At 40.7% G+C, this 11,824-nt stretch overlaps 1 protein-coding gene and 1 long non-coding RNA gene across 2 annotated transcripts; one reads left to right on the top strand and one right to left on the bottom strand.

Moving 5' to 3' along the window:
* Window positions 1–7,288: 7,288 nt before the first annotated feature.
* On the top strand, window positions 7,289–9,365 carry LOC113467700 (uncharacterized protein DDB_G0284459-like; the record flags this gene model as incomplete). Its single annotated transcript, XM_026824044.1, has 1 exon — window positions 7,289–9,365. A coding segment is annotated over exon 1 (1,464 nt), but the record flags the coding sequence as incomplete, so codon positions are not given.
* A 10-nt stretch (window positions 9,366–9,375) lies between these two features.
* Window positions 9,376–10,884, bottom strand: LOC108252455. The gene is made up of 3 exons (XR_001809520.2): window positions 10,671–10,884; window positions 10,286–10,393; window positions 9,376–9,420 (listed from the first exon to the last, which is right to left on the bottom strand). It is a non-coding gene; the product is annotated as an uncharacterized LOC108252455 (long non-coding RNA).
* Between the last annotated feature and the right edge of the window lie 940 nt (window positions 10,885–11,824).

Here is an 11,824-nt window from a genome sequence, read left to right as displayed (position 1 = left end):
ATCAAGATAATGTGCCTTGATATTTGATTTCAATAAGCAAAATAAATGAAGGAATAAGAAGAAGGAAAAGGAGGAGGAGAAAAAGAAAGAGAGGAGAAGGAGGACACATTTAGAAGAAAAGCTCTTCAACCTCTCCCCTCCTTCCTTTTCTCTCTCTCTTCCTCTCTCACTCTCCCTCTCTCTTCCCCTCTCCCTCTGTCTTCCCCTCTCTACCTCCCTCTCTCCCAGCTATTCAGGTCTTCAGGTGAACTCTTTAATAATCTAGAATCTAAGGTTACAAAAGGGTTTTTCCTAAAAAAAAAAAAAAAAAAAAAAAAAACTAGAAAAAACCAAAAACAAAAGTTACAAAAAGGGTTTTTCTAAAAAAAAAAAAAAAAAAAAAAAAAAAACTAGGGTAGTAAAAAGCTCAAGCTCCTTTTGTGACTTTTTTTCCGAAGACTCTTTTTTGCCTTCTTTCTCGTAATACGTAAGGTAGGTAGGTAGGTAGGTATAATGTGATATTAAATATATAAAAAGTTCTAGAGTAGGTGGAGGTAAGAAGGTAACATCATTTAAGACCGGTACAGGGTAGGAGAAAAAGGTGGTCTATAATGGGAGCAGGCCAACATGGCCTACTTCAACCCCGGAGGAGTCGAAGTTTTTTCGGATCTGCGCTTGGAGTTCGGGGTGCACTTAGCCTCGTGAGGACAATTGAGTAGCTACTTTAATCGAGTGGCGACCAGTGGCAGCATTACCGGTGTTAAAAGATTATTGAAATATGGAAAGTGATTGCAAAGGAGGCACAATGGTTGTGATAAGCCTCTGCTTTAACACAAATATTTTCAAGTAACTTTTCATATCTGCCAAAGGCAATTTTCTCTCTATTTTCCACCACGTTTGTCACCAGAAACAAAATCTGTGTGTACTCAAACTTCCCAGAACACCCTGTATAAAAATATAAGAGGATTTGTTCTCTGTTACCTTCTGTACACTCGAGAGTCTGTTCGCTTTCTACTCTACTCGTAAGCTCAAAAGCTACCGAAATATATCAAATTTCACCATGTTACTTAACTCTTCATCCCGTCTGGTCCCGGGTTTTTCGACTCTCGGGTTTGGGGTAACCTCATGCATCCCTGTGGCCTTTCTGAAAGAATTGAATGAGTTTTTGGTTTTTTTGCTAAAGGTAGGTATTCCCCCCCCCCTATAGTATAGAACACCCGGACAGCATTCAATTCCCCCCCATTTTATACCGATTCATGGCTACCCAAATATTTCATTTTCATCGGGGGAATAGAACACCGGAAATAGAAACAAATCAAAAATTCGGGGGAATCGACAAACGCCCGAACACCCTATAGTATAGGGGTTGAAGAGGCTACCAAAGAGAGGACAGACTCTTTGGACTTATAAATATGAAACTTTAACTATCCTATTATATGGCTCTTCCATCCTTCCCCTTTTTTTCTCAATCTCCCTCTCTTCCCTCTTCTTTCGTTCTTTCTCTCTCTATTTTTCTTACTTTCTTCTTTCGCTCCTTTCTCTCTTGGCTCTTCTTCTTCCTCTCTTTACTTCTCTGGTTCTTTCTCTAGATCCCCTCTTTCTAGACTTCAGGGGGAGAGAGATGTGTAGGTACAAAGACGGGGGAGTGGGGAGGGCCCTTGGCTCCACTCTATTGTATCGAAGAAGGTAAAGGAGAGAGAGAGAATGAGAGATAGAAAGGGGAAGTGAGAGAGAGAGAGAGAGAGAGGGTGAGTGTAATTATTATTTTTCTGCATAATGAAAATTACATGTCAACTTGAAGACTCGAGAGAGTGTGACAGGGATAGGGATAGAGAGGGAGAGAAAGAGAGGGGGGTAGGAGACAGAAATGAAAGACTGGAGAGGAAAAGAAGGGAGGAGGGGAGGGAAAAAGAGGATTGGGGGGAAATAGGAAAAGAAGAAGTAGGGGGAAGAGAAGGAAGTGGGTATGATGTTTTACATGAAAACTTGAGTTTTCAAGTGGGAGGAGGGGAGGAAAAAGGAGGAAAATAGAGAGAAAAGGGAGAAAGGAAGAGAGGAGATGAGAGCTTTTCACCAGGCGACAGGAAAATTTGATGTGTACGTCTGTACGTATGACGTAACCAAGATGGGGGAGGGAAAGATTGGGAGGGAGGGCTACATCAAAATGAATGTGCTTCATCATTTTGATGTAGCCCTTAAAGGCAAATAACCAATAATAAGAGGGGTTAGGGCGAGGAGAGAAGGGGAGATATAAAGGAAAGGAAGGAAGAATGAAGAAAGGGAGAGAATTAAGGGAAGGAATGGAGGAGGAAAGGTAAATCAGAAATAAGAGGAGAAAGAGGAGAGGAAAGGAGAGAAGGAAAGGAGTAAAGGGAAGACCTGGAGGGAGGGAGTGAGGGGGAAGGTGAAGAGAAGAAGAGAAGTGAGGAGAGAGATAAAAGTAAATACAAAATAAAATAGAAAGTAATATGTAAAATCAATTTTACAACCCGGAGGCGGTATGGATTTGAAGTTAATCTTTCCACAGATTATGTTTTTGTAGGGAGGTATACCTACAGGGAACCTGTTATTGTGGAGGTGTAGGGAACAAATAGAGGAGGTAGGGAACAGATTACGTTGGAGTAGGTACATGTAGGGAACAACGAGCAGGTAGGTAGAACACAAAAAACCAATTCCAAATAGCATTCCCTTGGATAAATACACACACCTACACAATCTACACTACACGTACATCAGGGGTGTCCAAAACTGTGAGTTTTCTAAATTCAGTAGCTGTGGATTTTTCTAAATTGAAAATTTAGTAATCTCTTAGTTGAGCTCAAGGCGGATAACACAATTAGGTTTAAGTTGGATTAGGCCATCTGATTGGTTGAACATTTTGAAATCAATCAATCAATCAATCAATCAGACTGCTTAATTCAAGAGTTACCTAAAAGTTTTCACTCTGATTAGGTTGCCTTTACTCAATAAAAAAACACATACATAGATACATACTTATCCGAGGCTGGGTGGTTCCCAAAATGTCCCCAATGTCGAGACGAGGATTTTCCATAAAGGGCTCCGACACAAAAAGACTTTACCCAATTATCCTATATTCTATTGGTTGCCTGATTATTTTAAGGGATCCATCTGGAAGTCATTTTAGGCACCCCTATTTACATAGGTTTTATCCTTACGAGGCTGAGTGGTTCCCAAAATGTCCCCAATGTTGAGACGAGGCTTTTCCATAAAGGGCTCCGACATATATGTAGGTGCCAAGACTTAACCCATGTTCTGATTGCCTGGATAATACTAGGGGTCCTGACCCACCTGGAAGTCATTTTAGGCACCCCTGCACTAACGGGCTAAACTAAAGCTCCCATTTTTTTAATACATGTGTGTGCCGGGTACAATTAAAAATCTGTTTGTTTTTGTTACAACTTTTTTTTTCCGCTCGTCGTTGTTTTATTTTTATTTATTTTTCCGTACTAATTCAGGGCGTTTGAAATTAAATAAATTTCACGGCAAACAAAAATGAGTCCCCCGAGACGTGTTACAAAGGTAGATAGGTGGCAACACTGCAGAACACGCGTGTAGATACAGAGAGGGAAGGAACAGGGGAAATGGAACAAAGGAAGAACGGACAGGGGAAATGGACCAGAGGAAGAAGGGAAATGGAACAGTTAAAGAAAGGAGAAAATAGAACAGAGGTAAAACAGAAAAGATTAGGGAAAGAAGGAATGTAAAAGAGGAACAGGGGAAAGGGGGAAATATTCCAGACGAAGCGAAGAACGGAAAAAGGAAATGGAACTGAGGAATAAAGGAAAAGGATAAAAGAACGTTCAGGGAAAGAAGGAAATGGAACATACATAGACTGAAAGAAAAAGGAACAATGAAATGGACTAGGACTAAACCATAAATGGAAAGGGGGAAATGGAATAGGGAAAAAAAAGACCCAAAGAAAGAACGAAGAAAAATCACTACTTCGAGAAGTAATGTATTTCGAGAACTCAAAAACGATTCTTTTCATTATTAAATGAATTATGGGAAGATTTCTCCTTTTTTCCTCCTCCTCTTCTTCTTTCTTGTTCTTCTGGTCATATTTCTTCCTCATTTCTTCTTCTCCCCTCTTCATCTTTTCCATTGCTTCTGCCTACTCTTACAACTCTTCATTTTCTTCCTTTCCAGTTCCACCACTTTTCTCTTCTACTACTCTTCTTATTCATTACTCCTTCTTCTTCATCTTCAAAGCCATTATATTTTATTATTGCAGTTTTATGGCTTGTTTTCTTCTCTTCCCACATCAGCCTCCTTCTCTTGTTTTCTTTTATTGTTCTTTACTCCTTCCTCCTCCTCTTCCTCATTCTTCTTGATCATATTTATTAGCTTTTCCTCACAATATCTTTCCGAACAATCGTCATTGTGGTGATTTTCTTTTATCTTCCTTTTCTCTCTCCTCCTCTTCTTCTTCCTCTTCTCCTTCTTGAGTAAACTTTTAGTTGGAACATTGCGTGGGAGTATTTTTTCTTCTGATACTTTTTCTTTGCACTACCTATTGCAGATTCATTGTTTTTTTGCCTTTGCTTACTAGTCATTTAAGTTGGACTTTAACATCTTTATTTTTTTTACATCTTCTTCTTTTCCTTCCTACTCCTCATCTTTTCTTTTTATTTTTCCTCCTTCTAGGTGCTTCAACAACTATAGGTCTGTTTGTGTCCTCTATCCTTAAATCTTTTAAGGCGATTTTTATTTTGGATCATTTTCAATTCTTTTGTTTCTCCTCTTTCCTTTCCATATTTCATAGGACCTCTTTCCCCCCCCCCCTCCTCCTTTAATATGTACCTACATTCTTATATTCTACCACTTTTATCCTATCCCACTGTCCTCGCTACTTCAGTCAAACATGGTCAATGGAGCAGTTGCAAATGGGTAAAAATTATAAATTAATGGTCGATAATGTTGGGAAAAATCCAAATCCGAGGTCAAAACTCCGAAAAAATAACTAAAAAGTCAAAAATTCCATTTTTACCTTCCGTTCTAATGAAAGAGTTCAAAGATGTGTGACGTCAGACTTTGCGCAGTTGTTTTTTTCGTCCGCTAGGTAGCGCCAGTATGCAAGCATGCTTGCGGAGCAAAAAGAAATGGCAGAAACGTATGCGCACAAACACATTAATGTGTTGCCTGCGAGGGAGCTTTGCTCGGGATCGCTACTTATAAATTGGGTAGGTACATTAAAAAAAGTCCTTTATTATCCATGTTTGACTGTACTACTCTGTAGCCGACTTTATCTTAACCACTAATCTAGCAAGAATAGCCCTCTATCTTCCACTGCCAGAACATCTCTTAATAAAAATGCAACTAATGTTACTAATGCTACTCCAACAGCTCCAACATCTACTACAACTGTCTCTATTCCATCAGCACCAGCTTCAACAATGTCTACTCCAATCACATCAGCTCCAACAGAATCAACTCCAACAAAATCTACATTGACACCACCTGGTTCCAATCAGGATGATCCGAACTCAAGTTCATCCTCCTCCAACTTTGAGTTCAGTACCCCAATTGTCCAGCCGCCTCCTCGTACTTTGAATGACTTTATCACATTGTCACACATGAAGGGAAGTGATAAACCAAATCAATCTCATTCTCCGCCCTCCAGTCCCTCTTCAGATCTCCCTGGTCTTCCTGGTACAAGACGGTCAACTGATGATTCATTTCCATCTAAGGATATCCAACTGAAAAACAGAATAAACGAGCTTATCAAGCAGCGCGATTCATTGACCAATCAGATCAAGGAGCTTTCCTGTAAACTTGGCCGATGTGATGACTATGTTCATGCTGACCCGCCTGTATCTCCGCCTCGCCAACTGAAAAACAGAATAAACGAGCTTATCAAGCAGCGCGATTCATTGACCAATCAGATCAAGGAGCTTTCCTGTAAACTTGGCCGACGTGATGACTATGTTCATGCTGACCCGCCTGTATCTCCGCCTCGAAGGATTGCTATCTTTTCGGATAGCATGCTTAGGGGTGTTGCGGAACTAATGTATCATCGTATTGCTACTACTTCCACTACTCTGAATGTATCCTCTCTAGTCAAACCTAGCGCATGTTTTTCTCAAGTCACTGAAGGGGTAGCTACTCTATGTGAGGACTTTGGTGCTGATGATTTCATTATTATCCAAGCCGGTACCAACGATATGACATTGTTGGAACCAAACTGTGCTAAGATTTTACCTATCAAACACTTTGCTTCTCTTGCTAACAAAACAAATATCATTCTCTGCAGCATTCCCTATCGTTACGACAGCCTAGCCTACTTGTCAACCAATGTTTATGATACTAATACCTACCTGAAATATGTATGTGAAAAATTCAATTTTAATTACCTTGATACTAATGCTTACTTATCTAGGACTCATTTCACCAGGCATGGTCTACATTACAACAGAAGAGGGAAGCGAGTACTCTCTGGAAAAATTCTTGATCTTGTATCTTCTAGCTCGTTTAAAAATGCCAAGTACAATTCTACTAACCCTCCTCTGTTGAAATGTACTGCCCAAAAACCCATCTCAACTGCCCATTCCAATTCTATTTTCAATTCTACCTGTGATACTATTGATAATAATATGACTCATGTTCCTATCTTACATGTTAATACTCAGGATGATATTATGTCTATTGCCCGTAGGACTCGGACTCCTGCTTCCTCTGTTTCACGTCAACCTCTAAAACCCAATACTAAACATAGTTCTGCTGTCGATGTTAACCTCATCCATTCTTTTTTGTCCCTAGAAAATTTTCCACCACTTCGGAAACCTTGGGTAACATTACCTTAATTGGCCCCTGCTCACAAGATGCACTTGTAGTAGGAGATGATAACAATCAAGACCAAGTACCTACTACTAATACATTTAGCTGTCTCCCTTTCTCTCATGACTCTATTTCATCGCTTTCACTTCCTCCTCCTCCCCCCTCTTCTCCTCCCCATACTTCTTCTTCTTCTTCTCCTCCCTCTCCTCATACTTCTTCTTCTCCTCCCTCTCCTCATACTTCTTCTTCTTCTCCTCCCTCTCCTCATACTTCTTCTTCTTCTCCTCCCTCTCCTTATACTTCTTCTTCTTCTCCTCCCCCCTCTCCTACTCCATCTTCCCCTACTTCTTCTTCTTCTTCTTCTTCTTCTTCTTCTTCTTCTCTGAGATACTTGGATACCACAGCCACTTGAATGGGGTACCACATCCTGGCTGTGTAGATACACATTGGTAACACAACAAAGCAGAACCTGGAAACAATAGGTAGTAATTAGAGGAGGAACATGGGTTTCTATAGTACCTACATCAAATCTATCCGCACTAGCCACTCCTTTCTTCCCCAGACATTACGTACGTAATCTCAACCTAGGAAATCAAAATTCAAATACTTCAAAGCTACGAACTCTCACGATTATACATCACAATGTGCAGAGCATTAGAAATAAAATCCCTTCTATTGAACTATTTCTGCACACATTATATGATCACTATGATCTTATACCTGATGTGCTCTGTGTAACAGAAACCTGGTTATCCCCACTCAACTATAATTGCTATAATATTCCAGGATATAGTAACGTCTCAAGCTATTATAGGTCAAATCGAACTGGTGGAGGCGCTAGCATCTTTGTCAAGGACAATCTGGATTTCATCCCCCTTGACATTGGGCTGACACCGGTTGAACTCTCCTTTGAATACAGCGCTGCAACTTCCTCCTCACTAGATATTGCTATCTTATGTATCTATAGGTCGAACAATGTGAATTCTAACTTTCCTGTCTTCTTTAATCACCTAGAAATCGCTCTACAAAAGCTATACCATCTAAGGTATCTCATCTTGTGCGGTGACTTCAATATTGACATACTCAGTGACACAAATGAAAAGTCTCAATTTCTATCTTTACTCAACATGTTCAATATGAAAGTCACCGTGCACACCCCTACTCGGGTAGCGAATGGTTCTAGCTCATGTGTGGACAACATCATTGTTAATTTTCCCACTAGTAACTTACTAAATACATTAACCAACATATTTAGCGGTCTGGGCGACCATAAATATGCCCAAGTAGTATCGCTACAAATTGGTGAGATCAACGAAGTCAAAAAGATACTTGCGCGTACATATAAACCGGTACAAATTGAAAATTTCAAAAGAGCACTATCTCTAACTGACTTCTCATCTATTTATACCTTTGATGACGTCAACGATAAGATGTTACAATTCTACTCCATCTTCTCTAGACTATTTAATGAGTGTTTCCCCTACAAAACTATCAGTATTTCAGACCAGCGTAAGAAGAGAAAAAGTTGGCTAACACCCGGTATTATTATCTCTAGTACTAAAAAACGTTCTCTTCATCAGCTTTGTAGGTACTCACGAGATCCTGCTCTCCATGCACATTATCGGCAATACTCAAAAATGCTCAGTAAAGTCGTACGAGCTGCAAAAGTTAGGTACACGATAGATCAAATAGACAGCGCTCCTAAACACAAGAAGATTAAAACCATTTGGAATATAGTTCGTAGCTACAGCAAGACCACTAAGAAACAGCATGTGGAGCTTAGGCTGGTGGGTGATCGTGGTGAGGTGAAGGACCCGCATACGGTGGCGGAGATGTTCAACAAATACTTCGTTGAAATTCCCTTACAATTCCGGGCTCAACCTCCCGCACCACTATCATCCTCATCTTCTCTATATTCTAGTTCTTCTGCAACCTCTTCCATCCCAACTTCTTCTACAACCTCTTTCATCCCAACTTCTTCAACTACCTCTTCTGTCCCTACCTCTTCTACAACCTCTTCCATCCCAACTTCTTCTACAACCTCCTCCGTCCCTACAACTTCTTCTACAACCTCTTCCATCCCAACTTCTTCTACTACCTCTTCCGTCCCTACTTCTTCTACAACCTCTTCCGTCCCTACCTCTTCTACAACCTCTTCCGTCCCTACTTCTTCTACAACCTCTTCCGTCCCTACTTCGTCTACAACCTCTTCAGTCCCTACTTCTTCTACAAACTCTTCCGTCCCTACCTCATCAGTCCCTATTCCTTCTACAACCTCTTCCATCCCAACTACTTCTACAACCTCTTCCGGACCTACTTCTTCTACAACCTCTTCCGTCCCTACTTCTTCTACAACCTCTTCCGTCCCTACTTCGTCTACAATCTCTTCAGTCCCTACCCTCTTCCGTCCCTACTTCTTCTACAACCTCTTCTGTCCCTACTTCTCTTACAACCTCTTCCGTCCCTACTTCTTCTACAACCTCTTCCATCCCAACTTCTTCTACAACCTCCTCCGTCCCTACTTCTTCTACAACCTCTTCCGTCCCTATTTCTTCTACAACCTCTTCTGTCCCTACTTCTTCTACAACCTCCCTCTTCAGTCCCTATTCCTTCTACAACCTCTTCCATCCCAACTTCTTCTACAACCTCTTCCGGACCTACTTCTTCTGCAACCTCTTCCGTCCCTACTTCTTCTACAACCTCTTCTGTCCCTACTTCTTCTACAACCTCTTCAGTTCCTACTTCTTCTACAACCTCTTCTGTCCCTACTTCTTCTACAACCTCTTCAGTTCCTACTTCTTCTACAACCTCCTCTGTCCCTACTTCTCTTACAACCTCTTCCGTCCCTACTTCTTCTACAACCTCTTCTGCCCCTACTTCTTCTACAACCTCTTCTGCCCCTACTTCTTCTACAACCTCTTCAGTTCCTACTTCTTAAATTAGAAAAATAAATGTGGGCAGGTGGGCCAATAAATGGTACGTTTTTTAGGTGGGCGAATAAATGGTACACTTACCCTATATTGAAGGCATGATGGCACAATCATGTTTCTTAGGAAGAACTGATTAAATGACAGACTTCTGATGTGAATCCACAATCCGTGTCATTTGTGAGGGCGTTTGAAATTGAATTATTGTAAGCATTGCCGTCAAGATTACATGATGAGGGGACAAGTAGGAAAAGAGGAAAAATTGGAAAGAAAGGCTGTCGAACACATATGTGTGGACACAAGAACTGATTAAATGACAGATTTCTGATGTGAATCCACAATCCGTGTCATTTGTGAGGGCGTTTGAAATTGAATTATTGTAAGCATTGGCGTCAAGATAACATGATGAGGGGACAAGTAGGAAAAGAGGAAAAATTGGAAAGAAAGGCTGTCGAACACATATGTGTAGACACAGCTGCGGAGATGTTCAACAAATACTTCGTTGAAATTCCCTTACAATTCCGGGCTCAACCTCCCGCACCACTATCATCCTCATCTTCTCTATCTTCTAGTTCTTCTGCAACCTCCTCCGTCCCTACTTCTTCTACAACCTCTTCCGTCCCTACTTCTTCTACAACCTCTTCTGTCCCTACTTCTCTTTCAACCTCTTCTGTCCCTACTTCTCTTACAACCTCTTCCCAAACCATCCTAACTACCGAATTTGTTACAAAGTTTTCAATCTGGCAACAATATTAACCAAAAGTTGAGACAGCTCATGGCCTCTTCTGTCCCTACTTCTCTTACAACCTCTTCCGTCCCTACTTCTTCTACAACCTCTTCAGTCCCTACTTCTCTTACAACCTCTTCTGTCCCTACTTCTCTTACAACCTCTTCTGTCCCTACTTCTCTTACAACCTCTTCCGTCCCTACTTCTTCTACAACCTCTTCTGTCCCTACTTCTCTTACAACCTCTTCCGTCCCTACTTCTTCTACAACCTCTTCTGCCCCTACTTCTTCTACAACCTCTTCTGTCCCTACTTCTCTTACAACCTCTTCAGTCCCTATTCCTTCTATTCTTGCCCCCAACCAAATTCTAAATCTCTCATTTACAAACCCAGTGGAGATTATTAAGATCGTGGGGAATATGCAGGGGAAAATGTCCAGTGGAGAAGATGCGGTGCCATTTACAATCATCAAAGCTATAATTCCACTCATAGCAACACCTCTAGCACACATCTTCAATCACTCCTTTTCGACTGGACATTTCCCCAGATGTTTTATAAGGTCAGAAACACCCGGATTATGATAGGTCTTACACTAATTTCAACTAATGAGGTGAATACCATCTATCAAGCCATGATGAAATTAATTAAAATATATCAAGCAATAGTGAAATTTATTTAATAAATTATTAAGATGATATTATCCGCGACGAGTTATACTGGGTGATCTCAAGAAATTGAAGTAGGAAAAGAAAACGGATCATTGAAGTTAAGCAAAGTTATGTCGAGTTGGTAATGTTGTTATCAGGATTGGTAGAGTGACCAATAACCAAGTGAACATCATCTGAAGAATTACGTATATCTCTGGCTTTTACCAACCCCACTCAGGCTGGATGACAACAGACGTTGTAAGAAGGCAGGCACATAGCTTGTTGCCGAATGGACAAGCTAGAGGCCTTCAAAAGTTTGTAATCTGCCTAAATTTTCCATTATTCGAACTAGACATGGCAAAAATACCTACGGCATGCAGTATAATATGGTAGTAAGTAATATGTGTATTGTGTTCATGTTCAAATGATTCAGTGCATTAAAAAGTTCGCAATATGCATTTCGCTTGTTAACAACTTGCTCCGTAAACTTTTTGCCTTCCCGTATTGTTTTATTGCATGAAGACGCTTCAGATCAGGGGCTGACTTGATTTATGTCCTGTTCCCTGTTGAGTATCTTTCAATGATGTGGAGAACTTGAGATGGTGTCGGGGACCAGGCTCTAATACAACCAGTAATGAATGAGATCATTAAGTAATGACTTAATGAGTGATCAGAAGATTGGCAATAGGCACAGTTATGGATCAAGCTATTAGCCACTCACACTTGGACTGTCTGACAGACCGCGGTCAGA

The sequence above is a fragment of the Diaphorina citri genome, unplaced genomic scaffold (genome assembly GCF_000475195.1).
Source record: "Diaphorina citri unplaced genomic scaffold, Diaci psyllid genome assembly version 1.1 scaffold531, whole genome shotgun sequence".
NCBI classification, from domain to species: Eukaryota; Metazoa; Arthropoda; class Insecta; order Hemiptera; family Psyllidae; genus Diaphorina; species Diaphorina citri.
The sequence above is the reverse complement of the archived record's forward strand: the minus strand, read 5'-3'. Positions and strand labels throughout refer to the sequence as shown.